Raw genomic sequence first — 23,299 nt, forward strand, 5'->3', positions numbered from 1 at the left:
TTACTATTCGCTTCGTAGCAAAATTATATACTATTATTTATTTTAGATTTGTGTTGTCATGCTATTATCCTATTACACATTTTGCTTTTGTTTACAGTGCTGCTCAATCACTTGTTTAGTAAAGCACTTAGTGAAATGCAGAAGTAGGCTCTTCAACTGCAGTCATGCTCAACTCTAGAAGGCCATGTACATGGAAAGTGTTCCAATGAGCCAAATTCTCATCCCTGTGTTCTCTGTTGCCAGCAGTTTTGTATGGAATTCCCGCAGCAGGGTCGAGATGCTTTGCTTTCATTGTTTGGGGGACATGTGTGAACATAGCACTGGTCACCTCTACAAATCCCTGCAACGCGTCATGCGTAAAACATCACAAAAGTGTTCACGTGGGACACAAAGAAAACCACATTAAAGTTGTGTTTCTCTGGTTGGTCGCAATATCCCAATATGGCTTAATAGAATTCAATGAAATTCTATCAATATAATAGATGTACACTGTAAGTTCAGAATAGGCTGGTAAAATGAGTTAATGCATTTATGGCATCAAAACCCAATGGGCCCTGTGCTTAAAAGGCTATATGCCTAAATGGCCACCAGAGGGCACCGGGGTCCACTGTTACAGTATCATACTTTCTGCATCCAGCAGGTAGCGTTAGCTGGGTAGATGACTATTATGTTGGGCGGCTCTTGATAGGCTAGTGGAACTTGCATCAGATTTTAGTGATCCGGATGTACATGACCAGGGTCAGTCGTGTGTGGGGGTGTTTTTTGTTTTGTTTTTTTTACTGTTCCTGTTATGTATGCCATGGCACACCGCGTCAGCTTTCCGTCTGGTTTTTCATTGCGCAGATCCGATATATTATAACTCTATGCGCAGGTCCTGTGTACTTTCCAGTAATTTATATCCGGTTTATGCCCCAGTGTTATCATTCCACCACAGATTATGCAGAGTCGAGTGCTACTCTAGATTATTCTCGCCAAAATAACACTATTCCCCCCCTGGTTAAGGCGGGTTTACCCATGAGTTTACAAGACTGTAAAATGTGGAGCATGCACAGACTCATTCCTTATCAGCTACTACTGGTCATCATGCAGTTACATTATAAATTGCAACCCATGTTTTTCAGAGCATTTCTAATCTAAACTGTCCGACCTTTTTTTAATACCAAGTTAAACAAATACCCTTTAGGCTACTAATTGTGTGGTAAACCCTGTTATTAAAGGAGTTGTTCACCCCAAAAATTACGTTTTCTAATTTTCTATGATTACTTACGCCATAGAGACTTGAGTTAAATCATGTTTTTTTTTGTATTTGTCGGCATAAGACAAAAATCACACTCGTGTGAACTGAGCGGTGGTGTGTGTGTGTGTGTGTGTGTGTGTGCGCGCGCGTGTGTGTGTGTGTGTGTGTGTGTGTGCAACAGCGCCCCTCCCTTAACATGTGTGGTCAGAAAAGGTTACTGCAGGCTACGGACACGGAGACAGACAGACAGACAGACCCACACACACGGCCACGTATAGGAGCGTTGTGACCACCGCTCAACAATGTATAGTATGGGGACCCAGTCCCACTCCCAAATGCATTTGGGTCCCCATCCGGAATCAGTGGGGATACATTTATTGTAGGCCAGAGGCCTATATGTTTTTTGTCTTAGGAATGCAACCAACACATATTATAGAACTCAAATCTCCATGGCGTGAGTAATCAATAGAACAAAGCCTACTATTCCTACTACTCCTTTAAGATATTTAAGAAATTACATGTAAACAATATAGTCTTTTTCAGTTTCTTTCTAATTCATTTGCAAATGAATTAGAAAGAAATGTTGTCTGCATGTTCATGCAGAACAATTTCACATCGTCAAATGTACGGAAATAAAACTATTAGGAGAAGCACAGCAATGGCTGCTGATTCTCTGGTTTTGCATTCCCCCTCAAAATAAAGCAGACCACTGGGCCTTGTTAATCAAGCCTGTCTGAGGAGTGCTGATCCAGTTTTATCGACCAAGAGCCCTTTCATTTATTATGTCCTGAAACGATACATTCACTCATGTTTGTTTTGTTTTATTTATTTGATTAAACTTAGAGATGATTACCCCTTTCTTTCAAACATAAATTATTTTACCATAATCTTGATTCTCTGTTTTTATATTACCTATGTGGTGCTCAAGTAGGCCTACAAACTGTTATGTTTTTTCCTGAATACATTCATGCATGGATTCTTGTTTTCTCCACTCCCTCCACATCTTTGACATAATCGTTTTATACATATTTGTTTATCAGCCTGGGGCAATGCCCCAGGCTGAGGTGTGAGTCTTCCTACAGTATGGTGGGTTGTTGCAACCCACTCTGCAAGTGTTAAAATGTTCTTCTTAACTCTCTTTTAACTCTCAGCCCGAGACCCATCTAGACAATTAGATCTGTCACTAAAAGGGAACATCTGCTATCTTGTGCTGTTTGCTTACGATGTGATTGCCACAGGGGACAGGAGACGGAGGAGGGCCTTCTCTGTGTTGCAAATGTACTCTGTATTTTACACTTTGCTTCTGGGTAGGATGGGATTTGCATTCACCCTATATTGACTTGGTAATGTGATTGACAGTCCTATAAGGTCTGCCTGTATAAACTTGAATGAACTTGTCATCATCATGCACCCTATAACCCTTCTATCTAAAATGTATACTAGTAAGACGCCTCAGGGTGACATTCAACCTCGCCCTAAAGGTCGCGCCAATTTTTGGCCATCTGGCCAGTGATGTATATCGGACCAGTTACCCATATATGGAGACCCCTGGTATCCATATACTGTATGGAGATCCATGTACTGTATATGGAGATATGCTGTAAGAGCCCAAACATGCTTACTCAGTTATTCGTTATGTGAAAGTCCTATGATGTATGACATCTGACATCATACCCTTTTATGCCCATACATGGAGATCCCTGTCTGTAGAACCAGCAGTTAGTGTGGTGGCCGATGTGGCCTACATATATGGGCATTCCCATATGAAGTCCTGTTAGAAATGGGCTTAATATTGATGACATCAAGGAACTCCATATATGGGCATAAAAGGGATTCCGTTAGTGTGACATCACAGTGAAGCCAAAGCGTGATGTCAGAGCAGCAAACCCATTATGTTAAGAGTGGTTCCCCTGACATCACAGTGACGTCAGAGATGATGTCAGAGCGACAAACCCATAGAACCACAGTGTCAGGCGTCATAAGGCCACTTTTAACCGCACAGATTCGGCGACGATTCGGCGGCGGAAGGCGGCGGAAAGCGTCTGTTGCCGAACGGGAGCTCATCGTCAGGTTTTCGGCAGCGGGTCGGGAACCTTATCGACCGAAAACTGGAAAACTGGACTTGCTCAGTTTTGTTCAGTCGCCCCTCGCCGTCGGTAAGATTGAGGGAGTTGTAGAATAGTTTACTACTGCTCCAAAACCAAGCCAAAACAAGCCAGAGACATTTTCCCGTCGCATATTTTTACTAAATACCATATTCTCAATCTCAACTCTCAATTCCTATTCCAATCGGATCCAAAGCAAAGCTAGTAGTAGGCTTACTAGGCTAGTAATAGTCCATCAAGTGCCCGTGTTGTTGTTTTCTTTTTTTTCCTCCTCTGCACGGAGAACAGAGCTGCCTCCGGCCGGGTTAGGGTTGCCAGATTCTGTGAGTGAAATACGCGACCAGGTCTATAAAAATAAGCCCAAAAGCGCGACCAGTTTCACCTCTGAACTCTATTACATTAGTTATTTTATAAAATAATGTTGAAAGCAAGGCCAAATAAGCAACTACACTTCAGAAACAAGCCCAAACAAAAGCAACCCACCACAACTAGCAACATTATAGGAAAACAGGATCAACGTTGCTTATAAGGAGCAGACCTGGCACCACTGCCATACAGTAACTACAGTCGGCGTCGTCTGAAAAAAAAAAAAAAAAAAATAAGTGCTTAGTTTTTTGCAGTTCTTTGCAGTCTGTGTACAGTCAGAAGGAGTCTCCTGTAGGCTGTTTGGTGTGTAGACACCTTTAGACAGAGATACATACGGACAAGCTGTGACCGTTCACATACTAAACTGCGAGTCTGCGACCTATATGGTCGCAACTAAACTGCAACCTATGGTCGCAATGCACATAATAGAGGGTATGCGCATGCATGAAGTGAATGGCGAATTGAGTAACAAAGTGAGTGGCAAAGTGAATTTAATGTCGTTAAATGCAATCAGATACAACTTTTCTGTTTGGATCTTTGGGCTGTCAAGGCCAGAAAGTAGACTTGTGTTCCAATGGAGCCAAATGTATTTTGTCTCAAGTTCTTGTTTAATCATAAAAACCCATGAACACTGAACCACCCTCATTTTTACTTAAAAAACGCGCCATCATACTGTAGTGTGACGAAGTACGGTAGGTAATTTATGAACAACAATGCACGAGATACCAGGTTTCTGTCCGAAAGCGACAGTATGATGGTATCCTCATACCTCTTTTCTCTTGTCCTCTATTTCTTATCCAAGCACTTTTGTCTTAAAAGATCATTCTAAGGCCACATGATTACTGTGGCACTGGGCACAGCACTACAGTTATAAGAGTATATAGCACTACTTACTATTGTTTGCTATTTTGCTTGTACTGAGAATCTGTCTTCTGAACATTTATTATGTTGACGTAAGTGGATATTGATAAGAATGTAAGCCAAAAGATGACACTGTAAAATAGTAACTGATAAATGAAGGTGATTTTGGTTGTTGATTATAATTCTGCCATATGCTTGTTGGTGTATTATAATACACATCAGCCCCATTCACACACAAAGGGTGGGGATAAACTACTACAGCCAGTAGTACGTATTTATGTCGCCTGCATTTTGGTTGCTATAACCACCACCCTTCAATGACTCATCACTGACGTCCTGCCAGGAAGAGCTGCCATTCAGGTTGTCGAGACTCACACGTCACGGTTCACACGCGAAACCCCCAGCACGCATCACTACTACAGCTGTTGAACATAACTCCTGACCAGACAACAATGTAACAACTAAAGTTACCTAAACAAAAACTACTGTAAAAATAATCCGTTTTGCTGTGGTATGGAAACATTTATTAGTTGACATAGTTTGCACACAGTGAAGCTTCTGAATGTGCCAATCTGTCTCTCAGTTTGATTGTGAGAAACAAGTCATGAGTATCTTATCAACTTTTCCAATACCTGTGAAGTTAAGCTCGGGAACAAAGGTTGTGTGATGTTGAATGCTGGTGCGTGGTGTGGCCTATCAGGCATGCTGAGTATAATAGTGACAGGGAAAGCATATGCCCTGTGTGTGTGTGTGTGTGTGTGTGTGTGTGTGTGTGTGTGTGTGTGTGTGTGTGTGTGTGTGTGTGTGTGTGTGTGTGTGTGTGCGCGCGTGTGCGTGCGTGTGTGCGTGTAAACTGATGAAGTGGAAACTGAGCTACACTTCCTAACCGCCTGTCCACTGTACTAAGACATCAGAGACACATACTTCCCACAGATCATAACCACCCAAGGAGAGTGACCAATGATAAACAAAACAAAAAACTCCCATATCTGCTGGGTGATGTACAACAATGTGCAAACACAGCAGCAAGATTCGTGAGCTGCTGTGATAAAATATATCAAATGGAACTCAACTATGTTAAAGACTACTAATCATTGTGTATAATAATATCCCTGCACTGTCTGCATTGAGTAACCTTGATACATGAAAACTCCCATCAATTGTACATATTTTGTTTTGATTGTATTGTATTGAGATCCTTGTGTACACTTCTGCTTTGGTAATGTAAACATATGTTTTCTCATGCCAATAAAGCCCTTTGAATTGAAAATTGAATTGTGTGTGTGTGTGTGTGTGTGTGTGTGTGTGTGTGTGTGTGTGTGTGTGTGTGTGAGAGAGTCGGTTGGCCAAACTCATTGCTCAAGTTAACCCCCACCCCTAACCACTCCACTGCGACCTTCCTGTTCTTGTGTGTGTGTGTGTGTGTGTGTGTGTGTGTGTGTGTGTGTGTGTGTGTGTGTGTGTGTGTGTGTGTGTGTGTGTGTGTGTGTGTGTGTGTGTGTGCGTGCGTGCGTGCGTGCGTGCGTGCGTGCTTGGCGTGCCTTCCTGCCTGCTTGCCCTCCAGGACACTGTGAGTGAGCTCACTCTGGTCTACTGCCAATGTTATGCCCCACCTCTCTGTAGGCTGGCATGCCTCTCCCTGTCACTCTGGCTAACCAGACAAACTATTTCCAGTGTCACCTTTTCCTCACTCTCTGTAAAGATAAACATCTCTCTTTATGCCCCTTTCCTCTTTCCTTTCTAGCCCTTTTCCGTTATTTTAGCTCCCTGCACCTGTTAACACCAGTTGACACCTCTCCACATAAACAAATAACTAAGGTCAAACCTCCTTGTTAAAGTGCCTGCAGGTATGTTTCTTAAGAAGTTGTAAGTTATCTTCAGACTGTGTCTGGCCTCCAGTTTTACCTGAGGCCCTCTGTCATTTGTCTGTCAAAATAAGTAGCTTTGAGGTAATTGCTCAGCCGTTACCTCCAACTCAGTCATTGCTGTATATAGTAGCTGCTGTACCTGAATCCATATAATTACCATAATTAGGACATGGACTTTACCTACTGTTGACATGGGTATTAAAGTGATCCCTGGCTAATACGACAAATATGCCTTAATACATTATAATAGTCCTCTATAACTACAATGTAAAATTAAAAACACCTTAAATATTGTATTTCTCCTAGAAATAACGAATCTTTCACTCAATAGGGGAAATGCCTGTCGCAAGTTGATGATGTCATAAATGTTATGTGTGATCTATCCCTATGGAATTTACGGCATGCATGTGCAAAAAACACATTTGAAATATTGATTTGATGCTCATATTAACCATAGTAAATATTAAGTTCGTTTTTATTTTCACATGCATGCCATAAATTCCATAGGGATAGATCACACATGACATTTATGACATCATCAACTTGTGACGGGCATTTCCCCTGTTGAGTGAAAGATTAGCTATTTCTAGAAGAAATAAAATATTTAAGTTGTTTTTAATTTTACTTTGCAGTTATAGAGGACAATTATAATGTATTAAGGCATATTTGTCGTATTAGCCAGGGATCACTTTAACTAAATTCCTGCAATATTTTGCATGATTTGCAAACGCACTACACATTACCTTTACATTGAATGTGTCCATTCTCCACTTCCTCCAGTTTGTTTCAGGTGGCTCCGCTGCATTCCTTTGTACCTCAGCTGTCAGCACGTGTTGTCTTCATTTTGTTCTTAAAGACGGGAGATAGAAACAGCTTGTCATACAGTATACGCACCTTTCTGTTTCTACACTGCTATCTGTTTATGTCTCCCTCCTTATTTCCCCTTCACCCCCTCCCCTTTGCTCTCTCTCTCCCTTCCTCTCTCTGTCCATCTTTCTGTCTCTCTCTCACACAGTGAGTACTAGATTGAAAGCAGCAACTGCCAATCTGGAGTGCCTGTTACCTGAACTGCATGACAGAAAAGACTGTGTATGTTTGTATTGTGGTGTATACTAAGTGTCCGTCACTGTCAGTAGTACTCATAGCAGCACTGTGAGAGAGTATGTGTGCATGTGTACGTGCGTGCGTGCCTGTGCATGTACGTGCATGCGTGCCTGTGCATGTGTGTGTGTCTGTCTGTGTTGCAAGGAGGACCAGAGACACTCAGCGCAGTGATTCCAGCTGCCTATGTATATCGGGTATCACACTGTGCTGGCGAAGAGCAAGCTACAGGCTGCCTAATTTGACCTTCTGCCCCTTATCTCTCATCTCTCAACGGGGGTGCAGTCCACTAAACATTTACATTTTATTTTGTTATTTTATAGTCACTGTGACTCTGACTGGTTAACTCAACAAATTCCATCCATTAACTGCCTTTGAGCAAGGCATCCCAATTGCACTATGAGTGTTATGAGTGTGCACTATGTATGTTAAAGGTATTCTGTGTCCACCTGAAAGAAAATTATTATAGGCCTAAGCCAAGAAAGTCTGCACAACAATCTCTCCATCTTCTGTAGGCATAATGGATAATTCATTTTGACCTTGTCTACAATGGTTTTGAGTGAAATGAATGAAATGTGCCTAAATGTCTTATTACTGCACCATCATGCTTTTTACATTTCTGACTAGTAATTAAGTATTCAAAATTCATAAACTGATCAGTGTGAATGCCTATAATATGGTAGACTAGAAACAACGGTAACTGCACTGTTAACTTAATGTTCAGGATTTCGATAATCTTGTTATATAGACTGGAGGGGTCATCTGGAGAATTACTAGTCTGAGGCGTCTACAAGGCAAGCTGCTTATAGACCCTGCCAGATACACATAATGGCTTATTGACAACACTCCCCAAGGCTTGTAGGGAAGTATAATGATTTGATCAGTCATATCTAAACAACTCAATTTCATTGGAGTGGAAAATTGTTGAACCGCAAATAAAATAAAATAAACCACTCTATCAGTCAGATGGAAAATCATGAATTCCATATAATCAGAGTGGTCTCCTCAAGCGTTGAGAGATCAGCTGATCATCGACGTTCTAGAACAACATCAATAGAAGAACAACAAGGAAGTGAGGGTAAAATAAAGCCAAAAAGTAGTTTAACAACATTCAGTTGTGTAGTTCTGTTGTATACATGTTCTAATCCATGACCCACAAAAAGCTATCCGTTTACTTTGTGGCATGTACATGAAGATGTATTTAATTTTGCGTAATAAAATGCCGAAAGTGACATGTTTCGGGTCATACGACGTGATGACGTTTTTGTGAGGAATGTGTGTGATTTGCGGGTTGGGTTGAGGGGGGTGCTCCCTGCCGTGGCCGCCTCCCCGTGTATAAAAGCTGCATCTCTAGCATTTTGTCTTCCTCTTTCTGTTACCTGGCTAGGGGCAGCTGCTGTGGCCGTGTGAATAACTAGTAACACCGGTGAGTCTGCCATGATGATGCTATTTTTAATTGGAGCGTGATTGGAAGCTTTTATCTGTTGGCGTGTCGTTCCCGGGCGACTTTTAGACGATTTTGTGAAACGTAATGTTTTTGGTTGTTTCTTTTCCTAAACTTGTGGACTTCTCGGTTATGTAATGGTTAAATTAACCTGTGGCTTTGAATGGACGTGATTTTATTTTTCTCCTTAACTTTTTCTTTAAACTGTTAACAACGAGAACACCGGGAGATTATTGTGTAGTTTGATTTGAGTAGTTATGTGTTGTAAGATTTGTGGGGAAAACCGCTAAAATGGGGGAGGGGAGACAGTGGGAAATGGAACAAAGGCGCTTTTGGAAGCGATGAACAAGAGGATGCTTAAACGGAATGTCTTTCCTCTAAACTCTGAACAACTGTTACTGCATAAAGTCATACGTGACAAGTGTTGGGTCCGGTATGTGGTGTGAATATTTAGGAATCTTTGTGTAACTTAAAACGACGTGGCCCATGAAGTAACACGTGTCTCGCCTGGCCTGTCGCCGACTGAGGCCTAGCAGTCCGCTAGCGACCACTTGTTTGTGACTCACCCCTCCCTCCCCGTAAACTAGAACATTTACTCATCCACGTATTGAGCCCTGTTTTATCATTTAAAACGTGCCAATGGCTTTGGGTGGCTTGTTTTTTTTGTACGTTTTTACAAGTGAATCGGTCAAATGCTGTGACATGGCTGCCAACTAACGGGATATTGTCTGTTAGTTAACCGTAATGAAAGCGAGTATGTGTGGCGGTTGTGTAAATGAAACTCAATGGGCCTTTCCCCCCTTTTTACAGAAACTAAGCAACAATGGGAAAGGAAAAGCTTCACATTAACATCGTGGTCATTGGCCATGTCGACTCCGGCAAGTCCACCACCACCGGCCACTTGATCTACAAGTGCGGGGGCATTGACAAGAGAACCATCGAGAAGTTCGAGAAGGAAGCCGCTGAGGTAAGCGCTCTTTTTATCTCGATTCGCTGTGTCAAAGTTTGCAACACTTTAAAATTAAAGATGGCGACGCCAGCATGCCTTTTTCTGTACCCAGTAGCCCGGCACAAGGGTGTGGGACTGTTGGGTATCGAGTGCGCGCAAGTGGGGTGGGGCTTGCGCGAGCAGCGCGTTAACTGGCGGTGCACTTTGTTCAGTGCAGCCCCAGGCCTCAAGCCTGTCTGGATATGATTACTTTTAAACCAGTTTTACCACTTTTATACACTTGGAACTTGATTGAATGAAATTAGAAGTTTGAACATGTTTATACTTTAACAATTGGCATTTCACAGTATTTTTCTACAGCTGGCTTTTGTACTAAGAACTATGGGAAATGTTACTACCAATCGGGGGCTATGTTATGAGTAAAATGAGAATTTGTGCTAATGAGATATTGTTCTATGAACAGATTTCTCCGAAATTATATTGTAATTTAGAGAATTATTTACAGTAATGTCTAGTCTATGGAAACGTTGCCATCCTGTCATCCAGCTGGTTTTATTGCAAGGTGATGGTAATCAAAGCCAGTTAAAAAAGATTTGGTCCAGGTGAAGCCCTAACCAGTACCCCATTGACATGTGCTCATGTTAGAATTCAAAAAATACTTGGAATGACTGCCATAATTATGTAGTGATGGAGAAAACATTTGAATGTGATGCTGTGTATACTGAATTCAACGTCAACTTGACAGATTATTTATTGTAGTTTTATTCTGGTGCATGATTTTGATCAGCCTAGTTAATGATCAAACCTGTTTACTTACCACTACAGATGGGCAAGGGCTCCTTCAAATATGCCTGGGTGTTGGACAAGCTGAAGGCCGAGCGTGAGCGTGGTATCACCATCGACATTGCTCTTTGGAAGTTCGAGACAGCCAAGTACTACGTCACCATCATTGATGCCCCCGGACACAGAGACTTCATCAAGAACATGATCACCGGTACCTCTCAGGTGACGACAAACCCTTAAACCTGTTGAAACATTTGTGCTTAAATCATTTATTTTAGTTTAGTAGTAAGGAGTTAATGCACAAGGATATTGCTTGGGTGTCATTGTTTATTTTCAGTGGTAGGAGCTGTGCACTTCAGATGAGCACTGTTCTAATGACAAATGTTTTTTTAAATGTTCAGGCTGACTGCGCTGTGCTGATCGTCGCTGGTGGTGTTGGTGAGTTTGAGGCCGGTATCTCAAAGAACGGTCAGACCCGCGAGCACGCCCTGCTGGCCTTCACCCTGGGAGTCAAGCAGCTCATCGTTGGAGTCAACAAGATGGACTCCACTGAGCCCCCTTACAGCCAGAAGCGTTTTGAGGAGATCACCAAGGAAGTGAGCACCTACATCAAGAAGATCGGCTACAACCCCGCCACCGTGGCATTTGTTCCAATTTCTGGCTGGCATGGAGACAACATGCTGGAGGCCAGTGAAAAGGTAACATTTTAGAGATTAAAAAGATTAACTTGTCTTAAAACTAAAATGACTTGTCCTGGAATGTAGGAAGAAGCTAACACTAAGTTATTCCCTTGTACAACAGATGGCTTGGTTCAAGGGCTGGAAGGTTGAGCGCAAGGAAGGCAATGGCAGCGGAACCACCCTGCTTGAGGCTCTGGATGCCATCCTGCCTCCCAGCCGCCCCACTGAGAAGCCCCTCCGTCTGCCCCTGCAGGACGTCTACAAGATTGGCGGTAAGTGTTTTCTGATATGCTATTAAGTTATTCCATTCAGGCTGGGAACACACATTGGGGTTGTACAGTATGTAGCAACATATTTGTATGTAGCAACATATTTGTTTTTGTACGTTTGAATAATTGACGTTTTTCAGAAAACATAGGTCGGGCCTAAATGGGCATAAAGTGAAAATATAATGTGCACGGTGACACTCGGTACTAATTTCTTGTGTAATGTATAAACTGTTGTCATCAGGTATTGGAACTGTACCCGTGGGCCGTGTGGAGACTGGCATCCTGAAGGCCGGTATGGTCGTCACCTTTGCCCCTGCCAATGTGACCACTGAGGTCAAGTCCGTGGAGATGCACCACGAGACGCTGGTCGAGGCCGGCCCCGGCGACAACGTTGGCTTCAACGTCAAGAACGTGTCCGTCAAGGAAATCCGTCGTGGTAACGTGGCTGGCGACAGCAAGAACGACCCTCCCATTCAGGCTGGCAGCTTCACTGCCCAGGTTGGTGGCAAGATGTATTACTTAAAAATGTTAAATGGGGCAATGTTCTGGTGGTAATCAGGAAAGGGTACCAATTAAGCCGCTTAATTTTTGTTGTCCCGTTTTCCGCTTACTATGTCCTCACTTAAAGATAACTATAAGATGTGAATTCTTTATAGAGCTTTAACTAACTTCTATATCACTTGCACTACCTCTAACAAATGACTAAAATTTGTACATTATCTAACCACTTGACTTTGTTTCCACAGGTCATCATCCTGAACCACCCTGGCCAGATCTCTCAGGGTTACGCCCCAGTGCTCGATTGCCACACTGCTCACATTGCCTGCAAGTTCAGCGAGCTCAAGGAGAAGATCGACCGCCGTTCCGGCAAGAAGCTTGAGGACAACCCCAAGGCCCTGAAATCTGGTGATGCCGCCATTGTTGACATGATCCCTGGGAAGCCCATGTGCGTGGAGAGCTTCTCCGAGTACCCTCCCCTTGGTAAGTTATTGCTGTGTGTACACATCACATCTGGTTATTGCTGCATGTACACTTCACCTGTTAAGCAGTAGCAAGAAATCGACCTAACTGGGTACATGTCGCTCTCCCTATTCTAACTTTTCCCCTGTCTCCAACAGGACGTTTTGCTGTGCGTGACATGAGGCAGACGGTGGCTGTTGGTGTCATCAAGGCTGTGGACAAGAAGCTTTCTACTGGTGGCAAGGTGACCAAGTCTGCACAGAAGGTCGCTAAGAAGTGAATTCTGTTCTTGTCAGCTGCCCCTCGGGTTGGAGGGCCTGCAGCTTATCAACCTGCCGAAGATTCCCAGAAAAAGAACCTGAGCTCTTTACTAAAGGACTGGTTAATGCTGATTAAAACTCATCGAAAAAGTTTTCGCAGGAAAGGAACAACAACTTGGAAAAATTTACAACATTGTGGCATCGTCGTCTTCACCTGAATCAACAAGATGACAGTGCCTACTTTTCAGTTTAAAGTTTAAGTTACAGCAAATGGTTTCGAACTGTTCTTGATGTTGATGCCACACAAATTTGGAAAGAAAAGCTGCTGGTGTAACTAATAAAAGTATTTGAAAAATTATTCTGACCTACCTTTCTCCTTATGCTTTTAGGTGAGGATTTTGTCTCAGACTAGCCTTGGTTTGTCCACCCTAACTTGCAGCTGTTTTTAACCACATGTTATCTGTGACAGTGAAGTGTTCCTTAGTGTCCAATCGCCTTGGTGGGGGCACACTTTACCAGCCAATAGCACCCTTATTCTAGTCTGACAGCAGAGCTCCAGAATGCACAGCCCTCCCTCGGCTTGCTATAAAAACTCATCCCAGATCATATTCTGTCCTTTTTTCCTCCGGTCTAAGGGACAATCCGTTAACTGTCTCTGGGCACAGGTCAGTAAAATCTGGGCTTTTGTAATTTGGCTATACTGATTATTAAAATATGTGCGTTTGTTGTTGGCTGTGGTATTTTAAAGGCTGAGATTTTCATGGGATTGGGCTTTTGTTGGCTGCTGCTGCTGGTATAAACATGGCTTGTTTTAAAGCTACATCAGTGACTTAAGCTTTGTATAGGTTTATTGTGCCTTGTCATAACCATGTTGTGTGCTCTTTGTCAAGCTGAATAACGGTTTGCTATGCTTGCTTATTGACAACGGTATATCCAAGCCATTATATTCCATTTACAGCGTGTGTTTCATTTAGATCGGTAATGCGATGTGTTTGTGTATTCATTTGAATCAGATTTGTATCAGTGTATGATATTGCGTCAGTCAAACGAGCCATTTTCGCCTCTGCTCAATATAGTGGCTTTGAGTTGCATGCACGCGCGTTCACCCGGCTGCTCGGTCACCGAGCGCGTGTCTGCTGCAGACAACATGGCGGCGCTGCATCACCGACTCAACATGGACGCCGGTACCGAGCACATGGTGCATGAGTCACCAGTTCCCCCTCCCGCATGACAGCATCGAATATGATAGAACATTCTTTCATTGAACGTGTCTGGGTTATAGCGTTATTAAAAGCTGGGCCCTAAAGACAGCACGATGACTGACTCAAGTATTTTCTTTCCAGTAAATCAAAATGGGGAAGGAAAAGATCCACATTAACATCGTGGTCATTGGCCATGTCGACTCTGGCAAATCCACCACCACTGGTCACTTGATCTACAAGTGTGGAGGCATTGACAAGAGAACCATTGAGAAGTTCGAGAAGGAAGCCGCCGAGGTTGGTTTGTATGGGCCTTCTATCCGTGGCCATTATTCCATGTGTAATTATACATTAAAGTAAATGTACGGTATAAAGTGCCATATGAGAGAAACGGGCGTGGTGAATGGAAGCTGTGTCATTGCCTTGACACGAGTGCCACCCACTGGACAAAGCATGCTCTGACACTTAAATGGTCCAAACTTAAAATACATGTACATCATAAATAGTTTTACATTGTATTAAGTAGTTAAAAGAAGATAGTCGAAACTAGGAATTGACCCGTACTTTTAAACCAATTTTAAAGTTAAAATAGGAACGCAAATCCACTCGATCATAAACGATTCCTCCATTATTTATCTGCTAAAATTGGACCACAATCAACTAGGCAAGTGCAGATCCGTTATGATTTTATGAAAATATATTTAAGGAAGAAAATAGGATGAGCAGACTATTGGAAAATAGATAGATTTGCCTAGAAATACACAATTTATTATTAAACAATGAGTAACTGTATATAGGCCTGTATGTTCCCCCTTTTCAACGGGTTTTATTTTATTTTTGACACTTGCTTTGGCAATGTAATCGTATGTTTTCTCATGACAATAAAGCTCCTTAGAATTGAAATTCAATTGAATTGAAAATTGAGTAGAGCCAGTAGTCTAATTTCAGTGCAATTCAAGGGAGATTTATTGGCATGAGAAAACATATGTTTACATTGCCAAAGCAAGAGTCAAAATATAAAAACTATTGAAAATGGAGAATGTATAGCCTATACAGTGTAATATCACTGTCAGGCTGAGTTATTTGTTTCTTATTGGTACAATGAATGAATGAATGAATGATTTTATTTTCGTGTCTGGCTGCCTTTCGCAGCCCATCCCTTACGGGATTATTCAGACACAATTACGTAACGTTTTCTTTTTCACATACATTTTTTTCCCAGTGCCAACAAGCTGACACAAAAATAAATAAACAAATAAAGTAATACTGCATAATTAAGATCAAAAGTACATCAATTGTTGTTCTGAACGAGAGTGGAGGGCAAGAGAGAGAGAGAGAGAGACAAAGACAGAATGAACAAGAAACAGACTTGAGTAATAGGTTGTTATGATCCATCACAGTGCCACTCAGGTACAAATATATTGGAACATTCATGTTTCTGGGAGGCACCTTTAATAAAAGCCTAATAATTACATACAGACGTAACAAGCTATATAAGGAAAATATCTCATAAGTAGCCTTGATAATAGTTTCTATAGTTTTAAAAGTGCATAATGCATCAAACTAATTTAATTGTGTATTTCTTTTGTTTGTTTTGTTTATACAGTTCAAGTTTAAGTAAATGTATTGGTGAGGTTCCTTATAAGCCCTCCTAAGGTTTCTTACCTCACTTCACTTGCACAACTAATTACATCTCTTTCTTATGAAAGATTTAGGCTAGAAACATAGCCTACATATGAATATCATCCATTGTTGCACAAATCTATATTTAACATGTAAATATACAGTGATGATGTATCAAAACCACTAATTGAATTATTTTCAATCTGACAAGAGATCATAACAGTCTGGGCTATAGTTGCTTTCTAATGACAATGTGTTAGAAAAAACAGGACCTTTAATCTGCATCCAGTGGGGAAAATAATGTTAGTAGTATGCAAGGTTGGCCTAGAGTAATTAAATGAGTAGTTCACCGCCAAAATGATTTTTTTCCTATTGATTACTCACGCCATGGAGACTAGAGTTCAATAATATGTTTTGTTTTTTGTCACATTCCTAAGACAAAAATTTGATTCGAGTAAATTTACCCCATTGATTCCGGATGGGGACCCGTTTCGAAACGGGTCCCCATCCGGAACGAATGGGGGTAAATTTATTGTTATGACATTTTTGTCACAGGAATGCGACAAAAAACTAAAAATATTATTGAACTCTAGTCTCCATGGCGTGAGTAATCAATAGAAAAAAAGTCATTTTGGGGGTGAACTACTCCTTTAATATTGGCATTTTAGGCACTTAAAGGTGATACACCATGCATTTAAAAAGTATTTATGTCATATTGTTTATGTCCCAAAAACGTTTTTCAAAAGGTTTGAGGCTAAATTACCACTCCTGAATAGAGAGCCTCTCTCATTTTTGAATGGCTCTCAGAGCATTTCAGCTGCAGTACCACCTTTGGCCTGAACTGCGCCACCCCCCCCAATTTTTTTTTTTTTTTTTTGTGATGACGTCACAATCGGCAGATGACGTCACAATCGGCAGCAAATCTGAACAGCCTGTTTTGAGAACCCGTGGGATACTTTTAACCTTCGCCTTCTCAAAACCAGAGAAAGACACATCGGTCTGAAATGGGACTTTGTGAGGATAGAAGGTGCTAGTGGGACCCCAAAAAAAGGTTTTAAAATAGGAAAAGTGAAATTTCACGGTGTATCACCTTTAAGAATTATCCAATATTTGTCCATTTAGAAATGAGGAAAATTAACATAGTTTGGTATAATAATGATTTTCGAATTTCCCAACACTCCTTTTTTATTTATTTTTTCTTTCGGGGCTAGTTAGGTTCATCTACTTCCTCTATGGTGGAATGGGAGTTTAATAAACAATATTTCAGGCTTTTTGGGGGGGGAGGAGAAACTGTTCTTGTTCTGGAGCTTTCCATTTAATTGCCTTTCCTGTTTTACAATTTTTTATTTCCTTGCTATTGTGATCATCGTTCTATAGATGGGCAAGGGCTCCTTCAAATATGCCTGGGTGTTGGACAAGCTGAAGGCAGAGCGTGAGCGTGGTATCACCATCGACATTGCTCTTTGGAAGTTCGAGACAGCCAAGTACTACGTCACCATCATTGATGCCCCCGGACACAGAGACTTCATCAAGAACATGATCACTGGTACCTCTCAGGTGAACACTTTATTTCAAATACATTAGGATGATATTGTACCAAGTCACAGTATTCTGTTTCTTAAATTGGAAACAATTACAAGTAGCCTGTAGTTAGGACGCATAGGTACAGACCATAGCTAGAACTTCATTAATGGACAATTGAGTTTCCATTCAGTATTTCATATAAGCTGTCCTAGTCATTCAAGAACCGACTTGAATCTACCTAGATTCTCACTAAGCTCCAACTCATATTTTCCTATTAAGGCTGACTGCGCTGTGTTGATCGTCGCTGGTGGTGTTGGTGAGTTTGAGGCCGGTATCTCAAAGAACGGTCAGACTCGCGAGCACGCCCTGCTGGCTTACACCCTGGGAGTGAAGCAGCTTATTGTTGGCGTCAACAAGATGGACTCCACTGAGCCCCCTTACAGCCAGAAGCGTTTTGAGGAGATCACCAAGGAAGTGAGCGCCTACATCAAGAAGATTGGCTACAACCCCGCCACCGTGGCCTTTGTGCCAATCTCTGGCTGGCATGGAGACAACATGCTGGAGCCTAGCAGCAATGTGAGTAAACACTATGGGCTGAGTTTGACCTTTCATCTGAGCGGGGTCACAAAAAGGAAGATGTAACATGATAGCAGGCCTTTCAATAACCAAGTATAGAACTTTGAACACAGATTAATGTGGTGTACATTTTTTTACATAATTTATTATGATTAGCAGGAGATTTGTGTTGCTTTTAAAATTTTGACAAAACATTTTACTTTGCATAGTGAAAGATAATCATTGTTATTTATTTATGGTTTGTTAAAGTTACTCTTACAGCCCCCCCGAAAACTCAGCATATGTATTCAAATATAAAAAATGTCCTGAATAAAATACTTAAAGATAAAGATTTATTATACAGTGTTTTGGTCAAGGATCTTTTCATAGGCATATACTATGCCTGAAGAAGATCCCTGACCAAAATGCTGCCTATTATCCTAAACCTTAATTGAGCAAATTAAGACAGTGTGATGGTGTCCCTGGTTCTTCAAATTACAATTTACAATTTCGCTCTCAATCCAGACTAATTTAAATTAGGCAAGGAAAACACAAGGTAATACATCAAATGCATAGAAATAGTGATCTAGGTAAACAAAGAACCAATCCTCAATCTAAACAGTATAATATCAAGAAAATCAATAATCTGTACATTGAGACTATACACACTATTCTGTAGCACCCTTCAAGGTGTAATATTAAGTACTTTGCGTTGGTCTTACCTTGGTACCAAAGTACCAAAAAGAAAAAAAGAGGGGAATTGCTGCCAATCCCATAATGTATAACCAGTAGATAATGCAGTAAGAGGATTGACATAAAAAGGAAAGGTTGCAATTTTACCACCTCTTCCTCTCTGACACATATCTTACATAACATGTTGTAGTTGTCATTCCTTGAACATCACATGCCAGGTCTCTGCAGGGTCTCTCTCTGACACTTACAGCCTATCAGTAGGAATATGTGTGTAGTGTGATGGGAAATGGCTCAGCGTTGCCGTTATGACATCAGACATGTCTCTTGCTCGAGTCCATCGACAAGGTGAAATGTTGAGAGATTTGAACGTTTAACTGGTCAAAAGTTTAACTTGTCTTGGAATGTAGGAAGAAACTAAACTAACACCAAATTATTTCCATTGTGAAACAGATGACTTGGTTCAAGGGGTGGAAAATTGAGCGTAAGGAGGGCGGTGGCGCTGGTGTGACGCTGCTGGAGGCACTGGACTCGATTCTGCCCCCTTCCCGACCCACCGATAAGCCCCTGCGCCTGCCCCTGCAGGACGTCTACAAAATTGGCGGTAAAGTAAACATACAGTAGTTAATTGAGGTTGATTTGAAGATGTATATGTTACGTGGTCAATACTTAATTTATTTTGGATTTAACCAATAATGCACAAAATATCCCATGGATAGACAGTTTTTTCTAAAATAAAAATATGATTCAATGTCATTTAGACAGACTCTCTCTCTCTCAGTTGTGGCAGGACAGTCTAGTTTAACTGAAACATATATATGACATATTCTACTTCTATCACGGTCTTCCCATAATGACATCATATATAGATTTAATGTAAGGCGTTCTCTTGCTTTACTTCTACATTCATGTGCAGTGATAGTGGACCGCTGTCTATGGATCCACATTATGTAGAATCCTGGATGTCATTCTCCTTTGCCTCCCATCTGCTGTATCCTTCTCATTTGGGCTTTCGTCTCCCTCAGGTATTGGAACTGTCCCCGTGGGCCGTGTGGAGACTGGCATCCTGAAGGCCGGTATGGTCGTCACCTTTGCCCCTTCCAATGTGACCACTGAGGTCAAGTCCGTGGAGATGCACCACGAGACCCTGGTCGAGGCCACCCCCGGCGACAACGTTGGCTTCAACGTCAAGAACGTGTCCGTCAAGGAAATCCGTCGTGGCAACGTGGCTGGCGACAGCAAGAACGACCCTCCCATTCAGGCTGACAACTTCACTGCCCAGGTGAATCCCGAGAATAGGAACATGACAGCTAGAGAAGGAAGGGGTGAGGTTTGAGAAGAGGTTTGAGAAGACAACAAATGATAAAAAAAGAAAAAAGTAGAGTACCCTGCAGGAGTAGTGAGTAGAAAAAGATTATGAGTCACTGTGTCTCATCTAATGTGATTTAAGTTTGAAGTAAAAATCGAATCCGGTTCTTCCTCCTTCACCTCCTCTTCTGTTTCCCATTCTCCTCCCAACAAACACGTGTGCTCTCTCTCTTCCTCCCTCCACAGGTCATCATCCTGAACCACCCTGGCCAGATCGCCCAGGGTTACGCCCCTGTGCTCGATTGCCACACTGCTCACATTGCCTGCAAGTTCAGCGAGCTCAAGGAGAAGATCGACCGCCGTTCCGGCAAAAAGCTTGAGGACAACCCCAAGGCCCTTAAGTCCGGTGATGCTGCTATCATCATCATGGTGCCAGGAAAGCCCATGTGTGTGGAGAGCTTTGCCCAGTACCCTCCCCTGGGTGAGTACATTATTACATAACTGTCCCTTAGAGCCCACTTGAGTCTGTTAAGTATAACACCCACCACGGTAGCATGGCTAGAGGTCCAGTTATCCACTAGGACTATCCATACCAAGTATACTAGGTTCTAGGTGCATATTGAATCCTAGTTAAACAAATTAGAAATGATCAGTCAGACAGAAGTTATTATAATTGCCCTGAATAGAATTAACATACACTAACATTTAGTAACACTCTCCCTGAATTAACTCAGGACATTTCGATTGTCCGATGTCCCATTAGTCCGGCGTGCGGTTAGGGTTAGGCTTAGGCTTAGGTTTAGAGATCGTGGTAGTTAATGGGGAAACACGGCGAACACAACGTCGGACTAATGACACGTCAGAACAACGCCACACAGGGAGCACACATCAGTCAGATGTCTCATTACTCCGACTAGGTGGCTACGCGTGCAGTTAGGGTTAGGGATAGGTTTAGTAATGGGGAGAATCGGACGAACGCAATGTCGGAGTAATGCGCGTCGGAAACATCAACACGCACCCTAACTCAATGGCCTCTTACACTGTAAAATCCTGAGTGTTATATTTTGTTATTCAGTATTATGGACCATTTCGGTTCCATTTGTACACTCTCAGAATTTAATGAAGACTGTGTCCTCCCTTTGCCACTCCTCCCCCGGTTCCAGGTCGTTTTGCTGTGCGTGACATGAGGCAGACCGTGGCGGTCGGCGTCATCAAGGCTGTGGACAAGAAGCTTGCATCTGGTGGTAAGGTGACCAAGTCTGCACAGAAGGCCGCAAAGACCAAATGAATTGTCGTGCAGGACGTCCAGCTGACAGACGTGGCTCCGCCGCAGCCGTGGCAGGCGGTGCCTCATCTTCCTCCTCCGTCTCATCTTCCTCCTCCGCCCTCCTCCGTCCACTCGCCACCGTCGTCCCTGTGGCACGGCTCTCTACTTAAGGACTGGCTTATGCTGATCAAAACCCACCGCAAGAGTTTCCGCAGGAAAGGAGGGCTTGTGTTTCAACCAACCGTCTGCTTTCGGGAAAATCATGATTATGTTGAATACGATAATTATGATAATTATGCCAAACCAAAAGAAAAATAAATTCTTGAATCATTCATTGCCAAATCAAGAAGTTGTTCTGACTTTTTTGATACCTGTTATACTTTCCTTTCTAACTAATACTTTGCTGAGATCCTCACAGAAGGGTGTATCTCTGAACAGCTCACTGCAAGCACATTGAAGACAATAGCACAATCATAAAATGTCCCAAGGGACTATTACTAGTAAAGCACTTTCACTCCCATGAATAATCACTCACGCTGAGCGAAATCAGCGAATTAAAATATTTTTTATAGTGGATAAATAATTAAAAGGGGAAGTGTTGAGGTGGAAAGTACGTCATCAATCAAGCATAGCACTCCTATGCATTAACCAGGTTTGAAACAAACAAGAACTTGATCTCTCATCATGTGTTTGTATGTGCTTGTGTTTGTCACTGTTGACAGTGACAGTTTAGTTACGGACAACTGGTCTCACATTCATAGCAGTTAATCAATAGGTTAATACAACCTGGATATTTAAAGTAGGGCGGAACTGTCTACCAGGTATCTGTGGAGAAGTAGTAGAAGCAGGACAGAATGGATTGAATATAAAAGCTTCAAAACCACACGGATGAAGAACAAAATAGGCAAAACCGAACAGAACTCTACAAAGCATTAGCTTCTTACTTCTCTTCTCTAGCTTCTTACTTCTCTTCTCTTTATTTTACAACATTTTTAATGTTTTAATTTACATTTAAGACACACACCCCATAAACACCCACCCACACAGACCAAAACACACAGTGCCTAGGGGCATAAAGGGACGAATATTGAGACTTTGAGTGCAAAAATAAAGTATTTTACTTACAAAAGATCCATGGGGGCGCCCGCTGGCCTGCCGGTCCAGGCGCATACCACATAGGCTCTGATTCCTGACAGCGTGTCGCGGGTTCGAGTCCCGATCCCGACGACCTTTGCTGCGTGTCACTCCCATTTTCTCTCCCCATTTCCTGTCAGTCTACTGTCCTATCAATAAAGGCATAAAAAACAAATCTTAAAAAAAAAGATCTTCCATTCAGTGTTGATGATGGTCTGAGGACCGAAAAGTCCACCCTGTGTCACCATGCCTCTTGCACTTTAGTAAGTAAGACACAAGCGTATGAAATATTTCTGATTCTCAGAAAATATGACAAAGGAGGGTCAGGTCATGACTACATCTATAAGGCAGGGCTGATCTAAACCAGGGTACATTGTAGACAAATTGGTTCTGGATAGATCTGCAGATGAAGATAATTAACAACAGCATGAACAGCTGCTTTCATTTTCATCATTGCATTACAGCATATCTTTCATCAGAAATGAAAATGGAAGCAAGGGGCATCATAGTTTAAAGCTCAATGGCAGGAGCCATGTAGACAAGTAGAATAATTGAAACATAAGAAAAGCAATGCATACATAAAACTGGTCATAATACTGAATAACACATTTCTAAAAAAGTGGCCAAACCTTTTTGTGTATAGCCTAAAGCTTCTAGGCTTCCCCCCAAGTCCCAACCAAGGTATTTGTCAAGGTGATGTCAGGAACATTCACGTCAAAGTAGATTTAACCATTTATTGCAACAAATGGAATACGGTTAAACTTAAAAATGTTCTCTGAATTTTGTAAATGCATGATTGCTAAGCAAGCTAAGCAAAGCATCAGGGAACTTTAAGCAAAACCTCCCATAGGGATACAATAGTACAACTGCAATACAGACATAAAATCACAATTCTACCACTTTTGTGGTCACATGTTCAGATACTGGATTCTGATTGGCTTAAAACAGTGGTAAATCAGTCAACAACCTTGAGTTGGCTCATGGACCCCGTCCACTGTTGTGTTGCAGTTGTATAACTAAATAAACTTGCAAGTTACAACTGTGTTTTCTTTCAATTATATGGTAGAAGTGGTAGAAAAAGACAATTTACCATTCGAGGGTTGTGGGTTTTTGGCT

At 41.9% G+C, this 23,299-nt stretch overlaps 2 protein-coding genes across 2 annotated transcripts; both read left to right on the top strand.

Annotated features, from left to right (window-relative positions):
- Window positions 1–8,907: 8,907 nt before the first annotated feature.
- Window positions 8,908–13,241, top strand: LOC308293254 (elongation factor 1-alpha). The gene is made up of 8 exons (XM_080735699.1): window positions 8,908–8,964; window positions 9,793–9,949; window positions 10,757–10,936; window positions 11,116–11,412; window positions 11,516–11,666; window positions 11,905–12,161; window positions 12,410–12,644; window positions 12,782–13,241. Exons 2-8 carry the CDS (start codon window positions 9,806–9,808, stop codon window positions 12,901–12,903), a joined length of 1,386 nt encoding a protein of 461 aa, XP_080591825.1. The 5' UTR covers window positions 8,908–8,964; window positions 9,793–9,805; the 3' UTR covers window positions 12,904–13,241.
- A 134-nt stretch (window positions 13,242–13,375) lies between these two features.
- On the top strand, window positions 13,376–21,368 carry LOC308293253 (elongation factor 1-alpha-like). The gene is made up of 8 exons (XM_080735698.1): window positions 13,376–13,548; window positions 14,227–14,379; window positions 17,083–17,262; window positions 17,509–17,805; window positions 18,928–19,078; window positions 19,500–19,756; window positions 20,029–20,263; window positions 20,946–21,368. The coding sequence occupies exons 2-8, from the start codon at window positions 14,236–14,238 to the stop codon at window positions 21,068–21,070; spliced, it is 1,389 nt and encodes a 462-aa protein (XP_080591824.1). The 5' UTR covers window positions 13,376–13,548; window positions 14,227–14,235; the 3' UTR covers window positions 21,071–21,368.
- The last annotated feature ends 1,931 nt before the right edge of the window (window positions 21,369–23,299 follow it).

The sequence above is a fragment of the Nannobrachium achirus genome, assembly GCF_963921795.1.
Source record: "Nannobrachium achirus genome assembly, chromosome: 10".
Lineage (NCBI taxonomy): Eukaryota > Metazoa > Chordata > Actinopteri > Myctophiformes > Myctophidae > Nannobrachium > Nannobrachium achirus.

Excerpts from the sequence above, each read along its gene's own strand:
- LOC308293254 (XM_080735699.1), top strand. The coding sequence starts at position 9,806 with ATGGGAAAGGAAAAGCTTCACATTAACATCGTGGTCATTGGCCATGTC. Across the intron at positions 9,950-10,756 it reads TCGAGAAGGAAGCCGCTGAG|ATGGGCAAGGGCTCCTTCAA; the intron begins GTAAGCGCTCTT and ends TTACCACTACAG. Across the intron at positions 11,667-11,904 it reads GGACGTCTACAAGATTGGCG|GTATTGGAACTGTACCCGTG; the intron begins GTAAGTGTTTTC and ends TGTTGTCATCAG.
- LOC308293253 (XM_080735698.1), top strand. The coding sequence starts at position 14,236 with ATGGGGAAGGAAAAGATCCACATTAACATCGTGGTCATTGGCCATGTC. Across the intron at positions 19,757-20,028 it reads CTGACAACTTCACTGCCCAG|GTCATCATCCTGAACCACCC; the intron begins GTGAATCCCGAG and ends CTCCCTCCACAG. Across the intron at positions 20,264-20,945 it reads TGCCCAGTACCCTCCCCTGG|GTCGTTTTGCTGTGCGTGAC; the intron begins GTGAGTACATTA and ends CCCCGGTTCCAG.